Raw genomic sequence first — 20,060 nt, 5'->3', positions numbered from 1 at the left:
TGAACAATCGTTCTGTTGAAACTTAAAATATTACTGTTCTTGAAACTCAAATAAGAGTAAAGGAAGAATATATGTCTAAAAAGAAATTTGAGCCCTCTTTTTACAGGAAATCAGTCTCCTGATACTATTCAAAATCTCCTGCAGTTTTAATCCATATATTATGGGATTGAATAGAGGAGGAATGAGTAAATATTCAACTGACATGATCATGACAATAATGTGGGGAATATGTTTTGATTCTAGTCTGTTATTTATAATTTCAAAACAAATGTTGACAGAAAAAATAATGAAAATGAGAAGATGTGGTAAACAGGTCTGTAAAGCTTTTCTTCTGAAATCTTTAGAATTCTTTAAACACACAGAGAGGATCCTGATATATGAGTAGATTATGAAGATTACTGGAGGAAATACAGTAATGCTGAAAATGAAAAGTCCATATATGTTATTAAGAGATGTTCCTGTACAACTCAATTTCACAATTGAATAATTATCACAGTATATTCTGTTCAATTTAAATTTACACAGCTGAAGTCGGGATGTTAGTAGAACAGTTATACCAATTGTACAGCAAGGCAAAAACCATGACAGAACTATGAGCTTTCTGACAATGTGCATTTTTACAAGAGCTGCATAATGTAATGGTTTACAGATGGACACATATCTGTCATAGGCCATAGCTGATAACAGCGCAAACTCTGCTGAACCATATGTGTACATGCAAAATGCCTGAAATATACATGCTTCATAAGAAGTGATTTGTTTTTCAGACAGTAAATCAGCGAGTAGTTTAGGATAAAGAGCAGTCGTTCCAAAGAGAGCATTAAAGAGCAAAGCAGCAATGAAAATATACATGGGCTCATGTAAGTGTTTGTTTTTGTATATAACGGAAATGATAACCGTATTAAAGCAAATTATCATTATATAGACAGTGAGAGTAAATATAAAATAAACATATCTGTAATGCTCCAAACCCACATGTCCCTCCAGAGTGAAATAGGTAACACTGGTAGAATTATCCATTAGAATTATCCATTATCCACTCATTTCTGAAAATGAATCCAAGTGATGTTAAAGCAGTCATTCATAATGTAGATATTGGAGGTGTGTTGAGGAAATCATCACATTTATACTCTTTCTGTGACGCATATTCCTATGTGACAGTAACTAGCTAAAGACTCACCCTCCTTCCTGACCATTGCTGTAATCTGATTTATGATATAATGTAATATGATTCATGAGGAAATACTTGTTTTATGCAGTTTTTAATGGTCTTACCCTGAAAATCAATCACAAAAAAACTCCATAATAATAACACATTTGAATAAAATTTTAAATACTTTATTTTAAATATTTCATCATACATACTGTATAATGTAATATAAATAATATGATTAGTTGTGAGTGGTATGATCCTACAGTGGGTACCCCACAGCTTCACAGTTCCAGGGTATGAACACTGATTCTGATCGCAGGATACTTCCTCTGGTGAGTTTCATTTGTTCTCCTAGTGTCCATCTTGGTTTTTTCTGGGTTCTCTGGTTTTCTACCACCTCCCAATACATGGCAGTAGGTGGAAAATTGCTATGCAAAATTGCCCCCTAGGTGTGAATGAGTGTGTAAAATTGTGTATGCAGGGTACCCTGCAATGAACTGCAATGAGCATTTTTTGATGATAGTGATGATATTTTTCCTCCATTACAGGAGCTCTATGCACTGGATTCTGGTATACCATTAATGATGAAAACCATATACATATATAAAAATTGGCTTTAATTGATATTGAAAGACTATTTGTTGTCCATCCTTAGGCCCTATGTTTGCTCTGTTTGGAACAGCCAAAGACAGGTGGAGAGCTGAAGACAGTTACAGTACGTGAAAACCTGTCCTGGTTTTAAATTTGCCTTTCTCTGCGCTTTTTTAATTAAAAGAAGGTTATGAAGCTGAAGATGAATGATGCCTGAGGAAGGAAAAACAGGATAAACATGAAAAATTTGACATTTCTTTTCAATGCAGAGGTCTATGCCTAGGATGGTGGAAGAGCATGTCACAGAAAGAGATCCTCCTAGCAATCATTTTGTGCAACTGCAACCCCTGTCTTTTAAGCATTTTGAGTGGCAGTGTAACAAGTGTGGCAAAGCAGAGCACAAAGCAGTGTGGCAAAGAGAAGTGACATCATTTTTTAAATTAAATTAAATGTATTTGCAACCTATTGTTACTTATTTGTTTATGCCATTTTAACTGTAATTGCATAAGTATTCACTGTTGCTGTAACAACCCTAAAGTAGTTCTGGTGCAACTGGTCACCATCAGAAGTCATGCAATTATTTGACTGGATTCATCTTGTGTGCAATTAAAGTGTCAAGTGATCTTAATATAAAAACACCTGTTCCTGACATAACCCATAGTTCTTAGACAACTGGTCAATTTTTTTTTAATTAAGGGTTTGATAACTGCTAGTTTAAAAAAAAAATAGATATATAGCCAGTGCTAAGGGAGGAGTGGATTATTTTTAATAGGTTCAATTGCTGCTGGTATTATCTTTTTGGATTATCTAAATGGATTGGAGTAAAATATTCTAATCGCTGTACTGATGTGGGTAAATTGTTATCCACTTAGTTAATCTGATCAAATAGTTTGACTTTAAGTTAATAATTTTTTGTCTAATATACTTAAATTTGTCATTGAAAAAAATATTAAGCCATTGCTACTGTTTGGTATCTGTGCTTCTATGGTTGTCTTGTTCCTAGTTAGCTTTGATACTGTATTAAAAAAGAACATAGGATTATTTTTGTTATCTTCTATTAGGGTGGAGAAATATGTTCACCTAGCAGCAGTAAAACAAGTCAAGTCAAATCAAGTGGCTTTATTGTCATTTCGACCATTTCGAAAACAACACGGAATCACATGAGACTACACATTACTACATAAAGTGCACTTGCAAATGTGTGCAAACACCACAAGGCAGTACAATAACTACTAAAACTGGACAATAGGCACAATTCAATTCAATTTTATTTGTGTAGAGCATAAAAGTGCAATTGTGCAACCAGGAAATTCATCACAGTTTTCACATGAAGTCTGGTTTGTTGAAGTTATCAACTGTTCAATGATGGAGATTTGAAAACCATGAAGATGGCTTTGGACCATCACAGTTTTCGCAAGAAGTCCGGTTGGTTAAATCTATCAACTATCCACTAATGGAGTCCTGAGTACGAAGGTGCTCGTGGCAACTGCATCCCCAAAGCGACTACAGCAATCGCAGTCCCAAGCCATTACAGTACAGCTCCCCATATGTGATCCCCAAGCCATCTCCACACCCCTAATCCCCAGCGATCCAAATGATATTAAGGCTGTCCATATGGGGCCCCAACAGCAGCGTGCGAACTCAACCGATAAGAACTCCAACCAGAAGTAGGGCATCAGGATGGGTCAGGCAGGTCAGGGGAGCAGAAGGGGTCAGGATCACTGGCATTTTAGAAGTAGCATGTGTAGCTCGACAGAGAGTGAGGGAGAGAGAGAGATGGAGAGAGAGGGAAAGATTGTTAGGTAAGCTTTTGTCCTGTAATGGTTAAGGACAATGTACTTTGCATGCACAGTGCAAGCAGGGACTCCGGCAAGACTAGCTATGACAGCATAACTAAAAGGGAGAGCCAGAAGCTAACACAGACATGAGGGCATCATGGGACATAAAGCAGCCAGCCACTCCACCATCAACAAACCCGAGTGAACGTGTGAGAGTGTTGGGGGGGGGCATCCAAACATCCCAGTTCACCACGACACTCTATGCCTGTGAACCCTCCAGACCTGCCCCTGTACCTAAGAAAACTATTCACTAAAGGCTTGACTAAACAAATATGTTTTCAGCCGAGACTTAAACACTGAGACTGTGTCTGAGCCCCGAACACTAAGTGGAAGGCTGTTCCATAACTGTGGGGCTTTGTAAGAGAAAGCTCTACCCCCAGCTGTAGCCTTCACTATTCAAGGTACCAACAAATAGCCTACACCTTTTGATCGAAGTGAGCGTAGCGGTTCATAAAAGACCAAAAATTTGCTCAGGTACTGTGGCGCGAGACCATTTAGTGCTTTATAGGTCAATAGTAGTTTTTTTATAATCAATATGAAATTTGATTGGGAGCCAGTGCAGTGTGGATAAGATAGGGGTGATGTGGTCATATCTTCTGATTCTAGTAAGGACTCTCGCTGCTGAATTCTGGACTAACTGGAACTTGTTTATGCATCTACTGGAACATCCAGACAGTAAGGCATTACAATAATCCCACCTAGAGGTAACAAAATGCATGAAGTATTTTTTCTGCATTGTGTAGTGACAATATATTTTTTATTTTAGCAATATTTCTGAGATGAAAGAAAGCAATCCTAGTGATATTATCTACATGAGCTTCAAAAGAAAGACTAAAGTCGATAATCACACCGGGGTCTTTTACTGCTGCACATGATGAAACAGAAAGGCCATCCAGAGTTATTATGTAATCAGAAAGCTTACTTCTAGCTGCATGTGGTCCTAGTACAAGTACTTCTGTCTTGTCAGAATTAAGTAAGAGAAAGTTAATAAATATCCAGTTTCTAATGTCTTTTACACATTCCTCAACTTTATTAAGCTGGTGTCTGTCATCTGGCTTTGCTGAAACATACAACTGTGTGTCATCAGCGTAACAGTGGAAGCTAATACCATGCTTACGAATAATTTTGCCCAAAGGTAGCATATATAGAGAAAAGAGCAGTGGGCCTAAAACGGATCAGTCAAATAAGACCTGATCCAGGAAAGGGCTATTCCCTTAATGCCTACTACATTTTCTAGTCTATCAAGGAGAATAGCATGATCAATGGTATCAAAAGCTGCACTAAGGTCAAGCAGCACAAGCAAGGAGACACAACCCTGATCAGAGGCCAGTAGTAAGTCATTTACAACTTTTACCAGCGCTGTCTCTGTGCTATGATGAGGCCTAAATCCTGACTGATACATTTCATGAATTTTATTCCTATGTAAGTATGAGCATAGCTGCTGTGCTACAACCTTTTCTAGGACCTTGGAGATAAAGGGGAGATTTGATATTGGCCTATAGTTAGACAGCTGACAGGGGTCAAGGTCAGGTTTTTTAATCAGGGGCTTGATAACTGCTAATTTAAAAGATTTAGGTACATAGCCAATGCTAAGGGAAGAATTGATTATCTTTAAAAGAGGTTTGATTGTTTCAGGAATTATCTGTTTGCGTGTTTCTTTTGTGGTCTTATTTCTAGTTAATTTTGCTAATGTATTAAATAAGAATCTAGGATTATTTCTGTTATCTTCAATTAGGGTGGAGAGATAGCTCAAAAGGCTCTCCTTCCATGCTATTTGAAATACTACCGTTTTAGTTTGACGCCATTTACGTTCTAGTTTTCGAGTGGTCTGTTTTAAAGTTTGTGTGTGATCGCTATACCAGGGTGCTAGCTTTTTCTCCCTAATTATTTTTCTTTTAAGTGGAGCTACCTTATCTAGCGAGTTGCAGAACGTTGATTCTAAGCATTCAGTTGCCTGGTCAAGTTCTTTGGGATCAGACGGTGGTCCAAACATGGTTGATAAATCTGGGAGATTACTGATAAAACTCTGTGCAGTTGCTTACGTGAAAGTACGTTTGACCTGGTGACGTGGCAAGGTGTGTATATTATGTTTAAGACACGTAATGATCTGAGATAGCTTCAGACTGGGGAAATCAGAATATATTTTCTATATTTAATCCAAATGTTAGTATTAAATCAAGAATGTGACCACCACTATGGGTGGGTCCTATTACATTCTGATTGACCCCTACAGAATCTAGAATGGACACAACTGCTGTTCTTAGAGGGTCTTCTGGATTATCAAAATGAATATTAAAGTCTCCAACAATTAATGCTTTGTCTAAAGAAACAACCAGGTTAGAGTTGAAATCTGCAAATTCACATAGGAAATCTGATTATGGCCCTGGGGGTCTCTAAATAATAATGACTGGAATCACCTGGGCAGACTTATTTTTAGTGGCTACGTATGTTATGTTAGTATAAAGAACTTCAAATGCGCTGAAGTTATGACTAGGTTTTCATGTGATGCCTAGATTATCATTATAGATGACTGCGACGCCTCCTCCTCTGACAGTTAGATGCGGCTGATGTATGTAACTGTACCCAGGAGGACTAGCTTCATTTAATGCTACAAACCCGTTTGGTTTAATCCACGTTTCTATTAAACACAGTACATCAAACTCCTGATCAGTAATGGTTTCATTACCAATAAGCGCTTTAGACATAAGAGATCTAATATTCAACAGTCCTTCAGATCAATGGCTACGCATTCAGTTTGATTTAGTTTTATGTTAATTAGGTTACTAAAACAAACTGAGTATGTCTATAATTTTGTTTAGCTCGGGGAACAGACACAGTCTCAATACAGTGGAACCTGAGTGATGACTCAGTGCAGCTAGCAGACGGTCGGTTTAGCCTGCTTGTCTGCTCCCTGGCCTTGGCCCTGGATTGTCACTGATTAACTAGGCCTGTTCTGAGACTACAGTATGTGCTATGCTGCAAGAAATGAGAGCAGCACCTTCCCGAGTGGGATGGACACCATCCCACCCTAAAAGGCCAGCCTTGCCCTCAAAACTACTCCAATTATCTTTTAAAGCCCACATTGTTTTCGGAGCACCACCTGTACATCCAGCAGTTCAGTTCATAACCTGCTGTAAGCTACATCGCTACGCCGCATTGGGATGGGGCCAGAGCATATTACAGCATCAGACATCGCTTTCGCTAATTTACACACCTCTACAATGTTACTCTTAGTAATTTCAGACTGACAAAGGTGTATATCATTAGCTCCTACATGAATAACTATCTTTGAGAACCTGTGCTTGCCTAAGACCCTAAGATTACCTGCTATGGCCGGCGCCCTGGCTCCCGGTATACACCTAACTAAAGCTGCTGGTGCCCCTAAATGCCTAGCTAATTTCACGTGCCGCAAGATAGAGTCACCTATAACCAGAGCTATTTCAGGTTTCTCAGCAGGTGCTTCACTGAGGAGAGCAAATCTGTTTGACATGTGAAGCGGAGAGAAGTGGTGCTCCTGTGGGCGAGCCTTAGCGTTAGCTTTGGCTTTGCGATTATGCCGCCAAGTCATCACCCATTCGCCCCGCTGTGAGGGCTCTAATGCCGAAGTTGGGGGATTACAAACTCCATGTAAGGCATCCAGACTTTCCCCTACAGAAACTACATTGCTTTCACTCTCACTAACCCTCTCTAGAGTCTGGATGCGCACCTCTAATGCTGCAATCTTCTCCGTCAGAGACCTAATTAACATGCACTTATCACAAATAAAGCTATTACTAATGACGGAGGAAGACTAAACATCCTGCACTCAACACACTGAACAAGCTGAATGTTTGATATGTTGTTTAACGCACCTTAGTCGAAGATTTATGATATTATTTTAGACGGTGTGGACCTGGTGTGGATGACCTCCGCTCGCTGTCTTGACCATGAATTCCTTAGGCCTGCAATTGCTACAAACAGATTTGCACTCAAGTTTCCATCACTGAACAGTTCATAACTTCAACAAAATAGACTTCACATTTAAAACTATAATGAATTCATAATTGACTGGTGCTCATTCATATATTTCTCATAAGCTGATTGGTTCCTGTTTACACATTTGTACTTTTTGACTATAAATTACACAGAAGAAAGTAGAAGTAGAAGGAAATTATTTACAATTACACTATCTGGTGTAAGCCCGTTGAGGATGGGTTCCCTTTTGAGTCTTCCTCTCAAGGTTTCCTCCTCATTTTGTCTCAGGGAGTTTTTCCTTGCCACCATCACCTCTGGCTTGCTCATGAGGGACACATTTATAAATTTTAAATTTATATCCTGAATTTATATATTGCTGTAAAGCTGCTCTGTGACAATGACCATTGTTAAAAGTGCTATACAAATAAAATTTAACTGAATCGAATTGAGATGGCTTAGGAAACCAGTGTGGTGCCTGGTCAGGACAGGAGTCAAGAGTATAAAACTTGACAAATAATAAAACTAGCACCATTTTTCTGTGAAAATAAAAAGTAAAATAAACTGGTTTTTAGTTTAACAATTTAATTTAACAATTTAATTTCTGGGTGCCAGAAATGGTGTGAGAGGCAGTGGAAGTGCAGTAAGCGAACTGGCATTTGTGCTAACCTAAAGGCTAACCCTAGCCATCTGGCTCTACCAGCCATTCTCCTCTCCAGTGTTTGCTCCCTCGACAATAAACTCTACTTCCTCAGACTATAGCTAACTACTCAGTGTGAATGCAAGGACTGTTGTGTATTTGTTCTTATGGAAACATGGCTCAACATTCAGCAGACAGCATTCTGGACACAGCGATTCGGCTAGCTAGGCTAACTGCACATAGGACCAACAGGATAGCAGCAGTGGTCTGTGTGTTTACACGAACAACGAATGGTGCAGGAATGCTGTTGTGATCTCGAGTTACTGTTCGTTGCTGGTGGAATTTATGACTGTGAAATGCTGGCCATACTACCTCCCCAGAGAGTTTACCACCGTACTCATTGTTGCGGTGTACATTCAACCTGGTTCTAAAGCAAGGAAAATGCTAAGTGAACACTACAGGGCCATCAGTAACTTACAGACAGTGTACCCCAATGGGTTTTTCATTGTAGCTGGGGACTGTAACCATGCAAATCTGAAATCAATGCTGCCAAAATTCCACCAGCATATTCATTTCGTGACCCGTGGCACAAACAATTTAGACCTTGTTTACACCAACATTTGCAGTGTGTACAAGGCTGCACCCCTCTCCCACCTCAGCTGCTGGGACCACATCTCTGTTATGCTAATCCCAGCATACAGACCACTTCTGAAACATGCAAAACTGGTTCTGAAACAGGTGAGAACCTGGTCTGAGTGAGCTATCTCAGCACTTCAGGACTGTTTTGAGTACACAGACTGGAATATGTTCAGAGAGGCTGCTTGGAGGAATAAAAACCATTAGTGACTGGCTTCATCGGCAACTGCACAGATGATGCAATGACTGCTGATGTGCACTTGCTGCTGAAAACCCGAGACACAGCCTTCAGGTCTGATGACAAGGCTGCCCTCCGCACAGCATGGGCCAATATGTCTTGGGCTATCAGAGAGATGAACTATGCAAAAAGAATCCCTGATCAATTCAGAAACACCAAGACCACAAGGCCTTTGTGGCAAGGCATTCAGGTCATCACGAATGACAAAGCTACACCATTTGTCTGTGATGGTGACGCCTCACTCCCAGATGCACTGAAAGATTTCTATGCATGGTATGAAGCACAGAACAGTATGCCAGAGGGGGAGACCACCCCGACTCCCATTGACCCACATACTTTGTCTGTCTGCAGTAGATGTCAGGAAGGCTCTGTCCAGAGTTAACCCGTGGAAAGCTGCAGGTCCTGACATCATACCTGGCTGGGTGCTCAGGGAATGTGCTAATCAGCTTGCAGATGTCCTTACAGATATCTTCAACATTTCCTTGAGCCAAGCAGTTGTCTTGTGTGCTTCAAGATGACCACCATCATCTCTTTGCCGAATAAAATCTGTGTCCTGCCTGAATGACTAACAGCCCATTGCACTCGCACATATCATTGTGAAGTGCTTTGAACAGCTAGTCACGAAACACACAAAGAGCAGTCTTACCACTACACTGGACTCATTTCAATACACCTACCGCCCCAACCACTCAACAGAGGACGCCTGATACCACCTTCCTCTGATCCACCTAGACAAAAACACTATGTAAGGATGCTGTTCATAGACTAAGTTTAGCATTCAACACAACCATCCCACAACAAAGCTAAGCCTGCTGGGTCCAACCACCTTCCTCTGCAAATGGATCCTGGACTTTTTGACTGGGAGGCCCCAGTCTGTCAGGATTGGCAACTCTACCTCCAGCAACACCACACTGAACACTGGCGCTACCTAGGGCTGCGTGCTCAGTCCACTGCTGTTCACACTGCTGACACATGACTGTGCTACAAGATCATCTGGGTTTCTCTACCTCATACAACAACCACTGGATCTGCAAAACCACCAGTATTGTGGACGACCCCTCTCACCCATCCCATGTATTCTTCACCCTCCTGCCATCCAGCAGAAGGTACAGGAGCTGACTCCGCAACAGTTGTTTCCCGGAGGCAGTCAGATTACTCAACACACTGCTGCCCCCCAACTCTCACCTGGGCTAATCAAACACCTAACCCAGTATGACTAAATTCAATTCAATTCAATTTTATTTGTGTAGAGATTTTAACAATGGACATTGTCACAAAGCAGCTTTACAGAAATAAATACATTCAGGATAAAAAATGATGAGTCTGTACTACATGGATGACTCTGTACTATATGTTGTACTACATACTACATGGCTCTGATAACTGTATATTCAATTCAATTCAATTAATTTTATTTGTATAGCGCTTTTAACAATGGACATTGTCACAAAGCAGCTTTACAGAAATAAATGGATTCACAAAAAAAAATATATTATAAATATGTGAATTTATCCCTAATGAGCAAGCCAGAGGTGACGGTGGTGAGGAAAAACTCCCTGAGATGATATGAGGAAGAAACCTTGAGAGGAACCAGGCTCAAAAGGGAACCCATCCTCATCTGGGTGCAACGGATAGTGCGATTATAAATAAATCCCTTCTATTATTGTGTACTATATGGACAAATAGTGCAATTGTGCAACCAATAAATTCATCACAGTTTTTGCAAGAAGTTAAAATCTATCCACTGTCCACTGATGGAGTCCTGAGTACGAAGGTGTTTGTGGCAACCGCAGCCACAAAGCTACTACAGCAATCGTAGTCCCAAGCCATTAAAGTACAGCTCCCCATATGTGATCCCCAAGCCATCTCCTCAGCCCCCAGGTGGGACTATCCCCAGCAAACCAAATGGTTCTTCAGACCGTCCATATGGGGCCCCAGCAGCAGCGAGCGAACTCAACCGATGAGAACACCAACCAGAAGTAGGGCATCAGGATGGGTCAGGCAGCGAGGAGGAGCAGAAGGGGTCAGGATCACTGGCATCTCAGAAGTAGCATGTGTAGCTCGACAGAGAGTGAGGGGGAGAGAGAGAGATGGAGAGAGAGATATGAACAAACAGTGCAATTGTGTAGCTAGGAAATCGATTACGGTTTTCACATGAAATCTGTTAAATGCCACTGCACACCTCATTTTACAAAGATGCATCAGACACTTTATGGAATGCTAAACCTATTACTGCTACCCTACCAATAGTTTACACTTTACAGCCCATGTTCTGTGTATTTATTTTCCTGTGTATTATTGTCCTGCACTCTTCTCACTCTTATTTGCACATTATGTAGACTTGCATACTGTTATGTGTTGTACGATGGTCTTGGAGAAACAACATTTCGTTCCAATGTATACAAGCTATCCAGAGGAATGACAATAAAAACCCACTTGACTTGACTAAACAGATTTAGCTTGATGAAGCTTGATAAATAGTGCAATCCCTTCAGTAAAAATGAGAGGATCTAAAATTTAGGGTTCCCAGTAATCTGTGATTTGCAAAGGAGCGAGGTGGAGCAACACCCTCTGTGAAGTTGGGAGGGAGACCTACAACTTTGGCGTTGCATCTAGTCCTGTCTTGCATTTGGATGCACACCTTTAATGCTGCAGTCTTTTCCAAGTGCTAACTAATATTTAAAACTTTTTTTTATTTTCCCCTGATTTTCTCCCTAATTAAGTCTTGGACAATTCCCACCCATATCATACGACAAGTACTCATTGGGGAGGGCAAAGGTTAAGTGCTGTCTGCCTCATTCTGCATGAATGAGCTCACAGACAATTGGCTAAGTTCACTGTCATTGCCACCCAGAGAGCACAGCTAATTTTGCTCCTTTGGACTCCCAGCCATGATTGTCTGTGTCATCATCAGGATTGGAAATCTTGATATTTGGACAATAGGGTGAACTTTTTTCTGTTGCACCACTTCGGAGCCCAATGCATTCTTTTATTGAAAATTATGGCTGGGGAGGTGGTACGGGGCCATCAAGATCAGGTCCACGTCAGGGGGACATTGAGAAACGGAGGAGCTCTACTCTTCTTCTCTTGGTGGGGATTTCCCCCAAGGATTTCCCCTTGGAGCAGTCGTGCGATGAAAGCCTCAGGTACGCCTTCGACGAAGTGAAAGTAATCGATGGTTAGTGAATTCAGCCTAATGCTGTGCTCTCCCACCCCTATTTTTTGATTATTAATGAAAGGTTATATCGAGTGACCCAGAACACTCAAACACAAGAGGAGTTGACCCAGTTGTTGGTTCCAAAGAGCCACCAGGAATTATTATTCCAGGTGGCTCACCATAATCCGATGGTGGGGCACTTAGGATAGGATAAAACACTGGACCGTCTCATGGCCCGCTTCCATTTGCTGGGCATTTGTGGCAATGTTTGCAGGTGGTGCGTGGCATGTCGTGAACGTCAGCTGGTGAATCCAGACATCTAAAAAGCACCTTTGCGCCTGTTCCCATTAATTGAGGTCCCCTTTGAAAGAATTGGCATGGACCTCATTGGGCCATTAGATCGAACTGCACGAGGGCAACGCTTTGTGTTGGTTCAAGTGAACTATGCAACACAATACCCAATACACAATACAAGAATAACTGGCAGAGGAGGAGGCGTCGCAGTTATTTATAATGATAATCTAGCCGTCACACAAAAACCTAGTCATAAATTCAACGCATTTGAAGTTCTTTATTCTAACATAACATACGTAGCCACTAAAAATAAGTCTACCCAGGTGATTCCAGTAATTATTATTTACAGACCCCCAGGGCCATATTCGGAATTCCTGTGTGAATTTGCGGATTTCATCTCTAACCTGGTTGTTTCTTTAGACAAGGCATTAATTGTTGGGGACTTTAATTTTCATTTTGATAATCCAGAAGACCCTCTAAGAACAGCAGTTGTGTCCATTCTAGATTCTGTAGGGGTCAATCAGAATGTAATAGGACCCACCCATAGTGGTGGTCACACTCTTGATTTAATACTAACATTTGGATTAAATATAGAAAATATATTCTGATTTCCCCAGTCTGATGCTATCTCAGATCATTACCTCGTCTCATTTAAAATGTGTATTAATCATAGTATATGCACCTTGCCACGTCACCATGTCAAACGTACGTTCACGTCAACAACTGCACAGAGTTTTATCAGTAATCTCCCAGATTTGTAAACCATGATTGGATCACCGTCTGATCCCGAAGAACTTGACCAGGCAACTGAATGTTTAGAATCAACGTTCTGCAACTCGCTAGATAATGCTTCATAGTGCCACGAAAACGCTTCAGCTGTTTTCCATGGACTACACCAACACACATTGTACTCACACACACGCACACTACAGTGTAAACCCATATGAGGATGGGTTCTCTGTTGAGCCTGGTTCCTCTCAAGGTTTCTTCCTATCACCATCTCAGGGAGTTTTTCCTTGCCACCGTCGCCCTGCTTGCTCATCAGAGACATCACACACACACTTCACTTTACTTTTGTTTGTGTAAAGCTGCTTTGAGACAATGAGCTTTGTAAAAAAGTGCTATACAAATAAAAATGAATTGAATTGAATTGAATAAGGTAGCTCCACTTAAAAGAAAAATAATTAGGGAGAAAAAGCTAGCACCCTGGTATAGCGATCACACACGAACTTTAAAACAGACCACTCGAAAACTAGAACGCAAAGGGCGTCAAACTAACTTGGTAGTATTACAAATAGCATGGAAGGAGAGCCTTTTGAGCTATAAGAAAGCTCTTAGTGCTGCTAGATCAATGTATCTCTCCACCCTAATTGAAGATAACAGAAATAATGCTAGATTCTTATTTAATACTGTAGCAAAATTAACTAGGAATAAGACCACAATAGAAACACGCACACAATCATTATATAGCAGCGATGACTTCATGAATTTTTTCAACCACAAAATAGAAAATATCAGGCAAGAAATTCAGACTATTAATTTAAAACCGGACAGTTCTATAACTAACCCTGTAGATGATAATATGATAATATTAGATAAACAACTACAACGCTTTACTCCCCTTGAAGACACTGAACAAATTTCACTAATTTCATCATCAAAATCATCAACCTGTATACTAGATCCTTTACCTACTTGTTTCCTCAAACAGATAATTCCTAAAGCAATCAAACCTCTTTTAAAGATAATCAATTCTTCCCTTAGCATTGGCCATGTACCTATATCTTTTAAATTAGCAGTTATCCCCTTTATCTCCAAGGTCCTAGAAAAGGTTGTAGCACAGCAGCTATGCTCATACTTACATAGGAATAACATTCATGAAATGTATCAGTCAGGATTTAGGCCTCATCATAGCACAGAGACAGTGCTGGTAAAAGTTGTAAATGACTTACTACTGGCCTCTGATCAGGGTTGTGTCTCCTTGCTTGTGCTGCTTGACCTTAGTGCAGCTTTTGATACCATTGATCATGCTATTCTCCTCGATAGACTAGAAAATGTAGTAGGCATTAAGGGAACAGCCCTCTCCTGGCTCAGGTCTTATTTGACTGATCGTTATCAGTTTGTAAACGTAAATGGTGACTTCTCTTTTCATACTAAGGTAAAGTTTGGTGTCTCGCAAGGCTCTGTTTTAGGCCCACTGCTCTTTTCTCTATATATGCTACCTCTGGGTAAAATTATCCGTAAGCATGGTATTAGCTTCCACTGTTACGCTGATGACATACAGTTGTATGTTTCAGCAAAGCCAGATGACAGACACCAGCTTAATAAAGTTGAGGAATGTGTAAAAAACTGGATGCTTATTAACTTTCTCTTATTTAATTCTGACAAGACAGAAGTACTTGTACTAGGACCACATGCAGCTAGAAGTAAGCTTTCTGATTACATAATAACTCTGGATGGCCTTTCTGTTTCATCATGTGCAGCAGTAAAAGACCCCGGTGTGATTATCGACTTTAGTCTTTCTTTTGAAGCTCATGTAGATAATATAACTAGGATAGCTTTCTTTCATCTCAGAAATATTGCTAAAATAAGAAATATATTGTCACTACACGATGCAGAAAAATTAGTTCATGCTTTTGTTACCTCTAAACCAGAAGATATGACCACATCACCCCTATCTTATCCACACTGCATTGGCTCCCAATCAAATTTCATATTGGTTATAAAATACTACTATTGACCTATAAAGCACTAAATGGCCACAGTACCTGAGCGAACTTTTGGTCTTTTATGATCCGTCACGCCTACTCAGATCAAAAGGTGCAGGCTATTTGTTGGTACCTCAAATAATGCTGGCTACAGCAGGGGGTAGAGCTTTCTCTTACAAAGCCCCACAGTTATGGAACAGCCTTCCACTTAGTGTTCGGGGCTCAGACACAGTCTCAGTGTTTAAGTCGAGGCTGAAAACATATTTGTTTAGTCAAGCCTTTAGTGAATAGTTTTCTTAGGTACAGGGGCAGGTCTGGAGGGTTCACAGGCATAGAGTGTTGTGGTGAACTGGGATGTTTGGATGCTGCCGCCCCCCCACTCTCTCACGTTCACTCAGGTTTGTCGACGGTGGAGTGGCTGGCTGCCTTATGTCCCAGGGTGCCCTCATGTCTGTGTTAGCTTCTGGCTCTCTCTTTTAGTTATGCTGTCATAGCTAGTCTTCCCGGAGTCCCTGCTTGCACTCTGCATGCAAAGTACATCATGCTTAACCATTAGAGGACAAAAGCTTATCTAACAATCTCTTCCTTTCTCTCCATCTCTCTCTCTCCTTCACTCTCTGTCGAGCTACACATGCTACTTCTGAGATGCCAGTGATGCCAGTGATCTTGACCCCTTCTGCTCCTCCTCACTGCCTGACCCATCCTGATGCCCTACTTCTGGTTGGAGTTCTCATCGGTTGAGTTCGGTCGCTGCTGCTGGGGCCCCATATGGATTGCCTGAAGAACTGTTTGGATTGCTGGGGATGGTCCCACCTGGGGGCTGTGGAGATGGCATGGGGATCACATATGGGGAGCTGTACTGTAATGGCTTGGGACTGCGATTGCTGTAGTGGCTTTGGGGCCGCAGTTGCCACGAGCAGCTTCGTACTCAGGACTCCATCAGTGGACAGTAGATAGATTTTAACCAGCCGGACTTCTTGCGAAAACTGTGATGAATTTATTGGTTACACAATTGCACTATTTGTCCATATAGTACACAATAATAGAAGGGATTTATTTATAATTGCACTATCCGTTGCACCCAGATGAGGATGGGTTCCCTTTTGAGCCTGGTTCCTCTCAAGGTTTCTTCCTCATATCATCTCGGGGAGTTTTTCCTTGCCACCGTTGCCACTGGCTTGCTCATTAGGGATAAATTCACAGTGATAAATTCAAATATTTACAATATATTTTTGTGAATCCATTTATTTCTGTAAAGCTGCTTTGTGACAATGTCCATTGTTAAAAGCGCTATACAAATAAAATTGAATTGAAGAATAACAATAGTTCTTGTGTCTGCAGCTGCCCCTATCGTCTGCCCGAACACAAGAGAAATGTGGTTCAGGATGAACTCAAGGCTATGCTCAACATGGGAGTAATTGAGGAGTCCTACCGTGACTGGAGCAGCCCAGTGGTTTTGGTTCCCAAGGCCGATGGGACTGTCCGTTTTTGTGTGTACTTTAGAAAAGTCAACGCGGTGTCTAAATTCGACGCATACCCAATGCCTCTCATTGACGACCTGCTCGATGGGTTAGGTGCAGCTCACTTTTATTCGACACTGGATTTGACAAGGGGATATTGGCAGATTCCCTTGACTCCAATGTCCCACGAAAAAAACGGCCTCGTCCACTCTGTTTGGGTTACACCATTTTGTGACACTTCCTTTTGGGTTGTTCGGGGCCCCCGCGACGTTCCAGCGACTCATGGAGATAATCCTCCGTCCACACGCTGCTTATGCCGCTACTTATTTGGATGACATTATGGCCAGGTGCGTCCCCAAATTGATAAGCAGCGATTGCGGCCTGCCCAAGACCCAAGACCAAAAAGGAAGTGAGACGGATGTCACCAGCCCGGAGTACAGCACGATAGAAAAGGAGTGTCTGGCCATCAAGTGGGCGGACCTCACCCTCTGATACTGATCTGTTAGGACGGGCCTTCACATTCTGTTCAGACCACGCTCTGCTCCAGTGGCTCCACCGCATGAAGGATGCTAATGCGTGGAGCACTCGTTGGTACTTCGGCCATTTAAGTTCGAGGTAGTCCATGGGCCGGGGGCACAGATGGCTGTGGTGGATTTCTGTGGCGGCAGGCCAGATGGCTCCCTGGCCTGAGTCGGGCAGTGGGGATATGTGGAAGTGGGGGTGTGGTCAAATTTGTGAATGGAGGGCGGAGCCGAAGAAGGTGAGTGGTAAGGAATGCACATCTGCGCGGAATTTGACTAACAAGTATTCTGAGTTGCAGTGAGCTGCATCCTGTTTCTTCATTTTTGCTACAAGCAGTTTCTAGAATCTTGTGTCTTCTTAATAAGTGACTGTACATGTAACAGTCTCTGAGAAATGGTTTATAACTGCTAGCAATTTGTCTTTATTTTTTTAATTCAATTCAGTTCAATTTTATTTGTATAGTGCTTCTAACAATGGACATTGTGACAAAGCAGCTTTACATCAATAAATACATTCCAATTAAATTAAAGAAAAAAAAACTGTAAATATGTGAATTTATTCCTAATGAGCAAACCAGAGGCAACTCCCTGAGACGATATGAGGAAGAAACCTGGGTGACACCAGATAGCGCGATTATAAATCATTTCCTTCAATAACTGTGTACTACATGGACAAATAGTGCAGTTGTGTAACCAGTAAATGGTCTTTCAAATGAAGTCTGGTTTGTTGAACCTATCCACTGTCCACTGATGGAGTCCTGATTACAAAACTGCTCATGGCAAAGCCACCACAGCAATCGCAGTCCCAGACCATCACAGTACAACTCCCTATATGAGATCACCAAGCCATTTCCACAGCCCCCAAGTGGTACCATCCTCAGCAGTCCCAATGATCTTCAGGCTTCCATGTGGGCCCCCAGCAGCAGTGAGCAATCTCAACCGATGAGACCTCCAAGTAGAAGTAGGGCATCATGATGGATCAGGCAGGTCCAGAGAGCAGAAGGGGTCAGGATCATTGGTATCTCAGGAATAGCATGTGTAGCTCGACAGAGAGAGAGAGAGAGAGAGAGAGAGAGAGGGAGGGATAGAGAAGGAGAGAGAGGAAGAGATTGTTAGGTAAGTTTTTGTCCCATAATGATTAAGAACAACATGTTGGGAAAAAATAAAGGATTTGTTGCTTTTTTGCATGAACAAGAAAAGTGGCCCATTTTAAATTTTCATTGCAGGAGGCACTGTGTGCTGCTCAATCATGTGGAGGACAGCTTTGAGAGGTCATGTCACTAGTTGTTCATGTTGTCAGCTTTATTGTTGCCTGAGCTTTGCATGATTGACAGTTTAACTCTCTGTTGGATGAAATTGGCAGCAATTACCCAGAATTGCTCTTGTGCAGCAATGTGCATTGGCCTGTCAAAAGGAAAGGTCCTCCACTACTTTGTTGCCTGTCTGAAAATTGTGGGCTTTTCTGGAAATTAAAGACGTCATTCATCCTGAGCTCACAGACATTGAGTGGCTGCTGAAATTTTATTGTCTAGTGGACATTGAGCTGGTTCAGATAATCAGTAATGTTAAAATGCAAGGTATCGGAAACAGTCTTGTCCCTACAATAGTCTGTGCATTACTCATGCAAGCAGTCATTCTCACAACCTAACAATATTAAAACCAATCTGCGCTCACATCTAACTGATGGAAGCCTGAATGTCTGCATGAAGCTAAATATCACTAGCTATGACCCAGACTACAAAGCACTAAGCAAAACCATGCAGCACCAGAAGTCACTTTAATGGTAAGTAGTGTTCAATTTACTCTTAGTTAGTGGAGAAAGTGAGTGGTAAGGATTACACACCTGTGCAGAATTTGGCTAATGAGTATTCATAGAGAGATGAGAGCCTCGAGAGGGTGAGAGAGCTGAGCTGCAAAGAGCCATGTGTCTGTGCGAGTGAAATAAAACCAGTGAAAATAAAACCAATGTCCAAATAGTAATGGCCAATAAATGGCCCTTTTTGAGCTGTTCCAAGCCTGCCTCCCATCTCCTCATTTCCCTCTGAACTCAGAAGAAGTGTGACACAGTGACATCATCAACAAACTCCACAGGGCAGGCATGAAAATCCACTGTTTGAAGAAGACTTCAAAAGCAGAAATATAGAGACTATACCACAAGCAATCCATTCATCAGCAGTAAGAATCAGAACGTCTGATATGAAGTCACAAAGAAAGAAAGGATCTGCTCATAACCCAAAATGTACGAGCCCATGGGCCAAGCATGGTGGAGGTAGTGTCATGGCTTGGGCTTGCATGGCTGCTTCTGAATCAGGCTTGCTAATCTTTACTGATGATGTAATTTATGATGTCAGATGTCTACAGAAACATTCTGTCTGCCAATTTACAGAGAATCCAATCTAATTGGGAGGAACTTCATCATGCAGAAAGTCAATGACCCAAAACACACTGAAACACAACAAAGAACTTCATCAGGGGAAAAAGTGGAAGGGTTTAGACTGGCCAAGTCTAAATAAACAACAACTGCAAGCCTGGAAAAGCGGCACAAAAGAAGAATGCAACAGTTTGATGATGTCAGTGGGACGCCGGCTTGATGCAGTTATTGCAAGCATTGGATGTGCAACCAAATATTAAGTATTATTTACTTTAAGACTCTCTGTTTCAATACTTTTGTTTACCTAAAAATTGTGTGGTCTGGCACAAAAAGTTCTATAAGTTGTTTAACACATCTAGATGTAAATATCAGGAAATGAAACCTGAAATTGATCTATTATCTCATATTCTTCTTTTGGTCTCAAACCCAAATGTCTTCCTTGTGTAGTAAAAAAATAAAAAATAAAAAAGTAGCCTTGCTGTTCCAATACTTTTGGAGAGAA

At 41.4% G+C, this 20,060-nt stretch overlaps 1 protein-coding gene and 1 pseudogene across 1 annotated transcript; both read right to left on the bottom strand.

Annotated features, from left to right (window-relative positions):
• On the bottom strand, positions 1-1,020 carry LOC113529061 (putative gustatory receptor clone PTE03). The gene has a single exon (XM_026918016.3). It carries the CDS (start codon positions 1,018-1,020, stop codon positions 76-78), a length of 945 nt encoding a protein of 314 aa, XP_026773817.3. The 3' UTR covers positions 1-75.
• A 2,758-nt stretch (positions 1,021-3,778) lies between these two features.
• On the bottom strand, positions 3,779-8,701 carry LOC128317271 (uncharacterized; annotated as a pseudogene).
• Between the last annotated feature and the right edge of the window lie 11,359 nt (positions 8,702-20,060).

Source organism: Pangasianodon hypophthalmus, chromosome 23, assembly GCF_027358585.1.
Source record: "Pangasianodon hypophthalmus isolate fPanHyp1 chromosome 23, fPanHyp1.pri, whole genome shotgun sequence".
NCBI classification, from domain to species: Eukaryota; Metazoa; Chordata; class Actinopteri; order Siluriformes; family Pangasiidae; genus Pangasianodon; species Pangasianodon hypophthalmus.
Note: the sequence above shows the minus strand (reverse complement) of the source record. Positions and strands in the feature narration are given on the sequence as shown.

Coding starts and splice junctions, on each gene's coding strand:
- LOC113529061 (XM_026918016.3), bottom strand. CDS start 1,020: ATGGATAATTCTACCAGTGTTACCTATTTCACTCTGGAGGGACATGTG.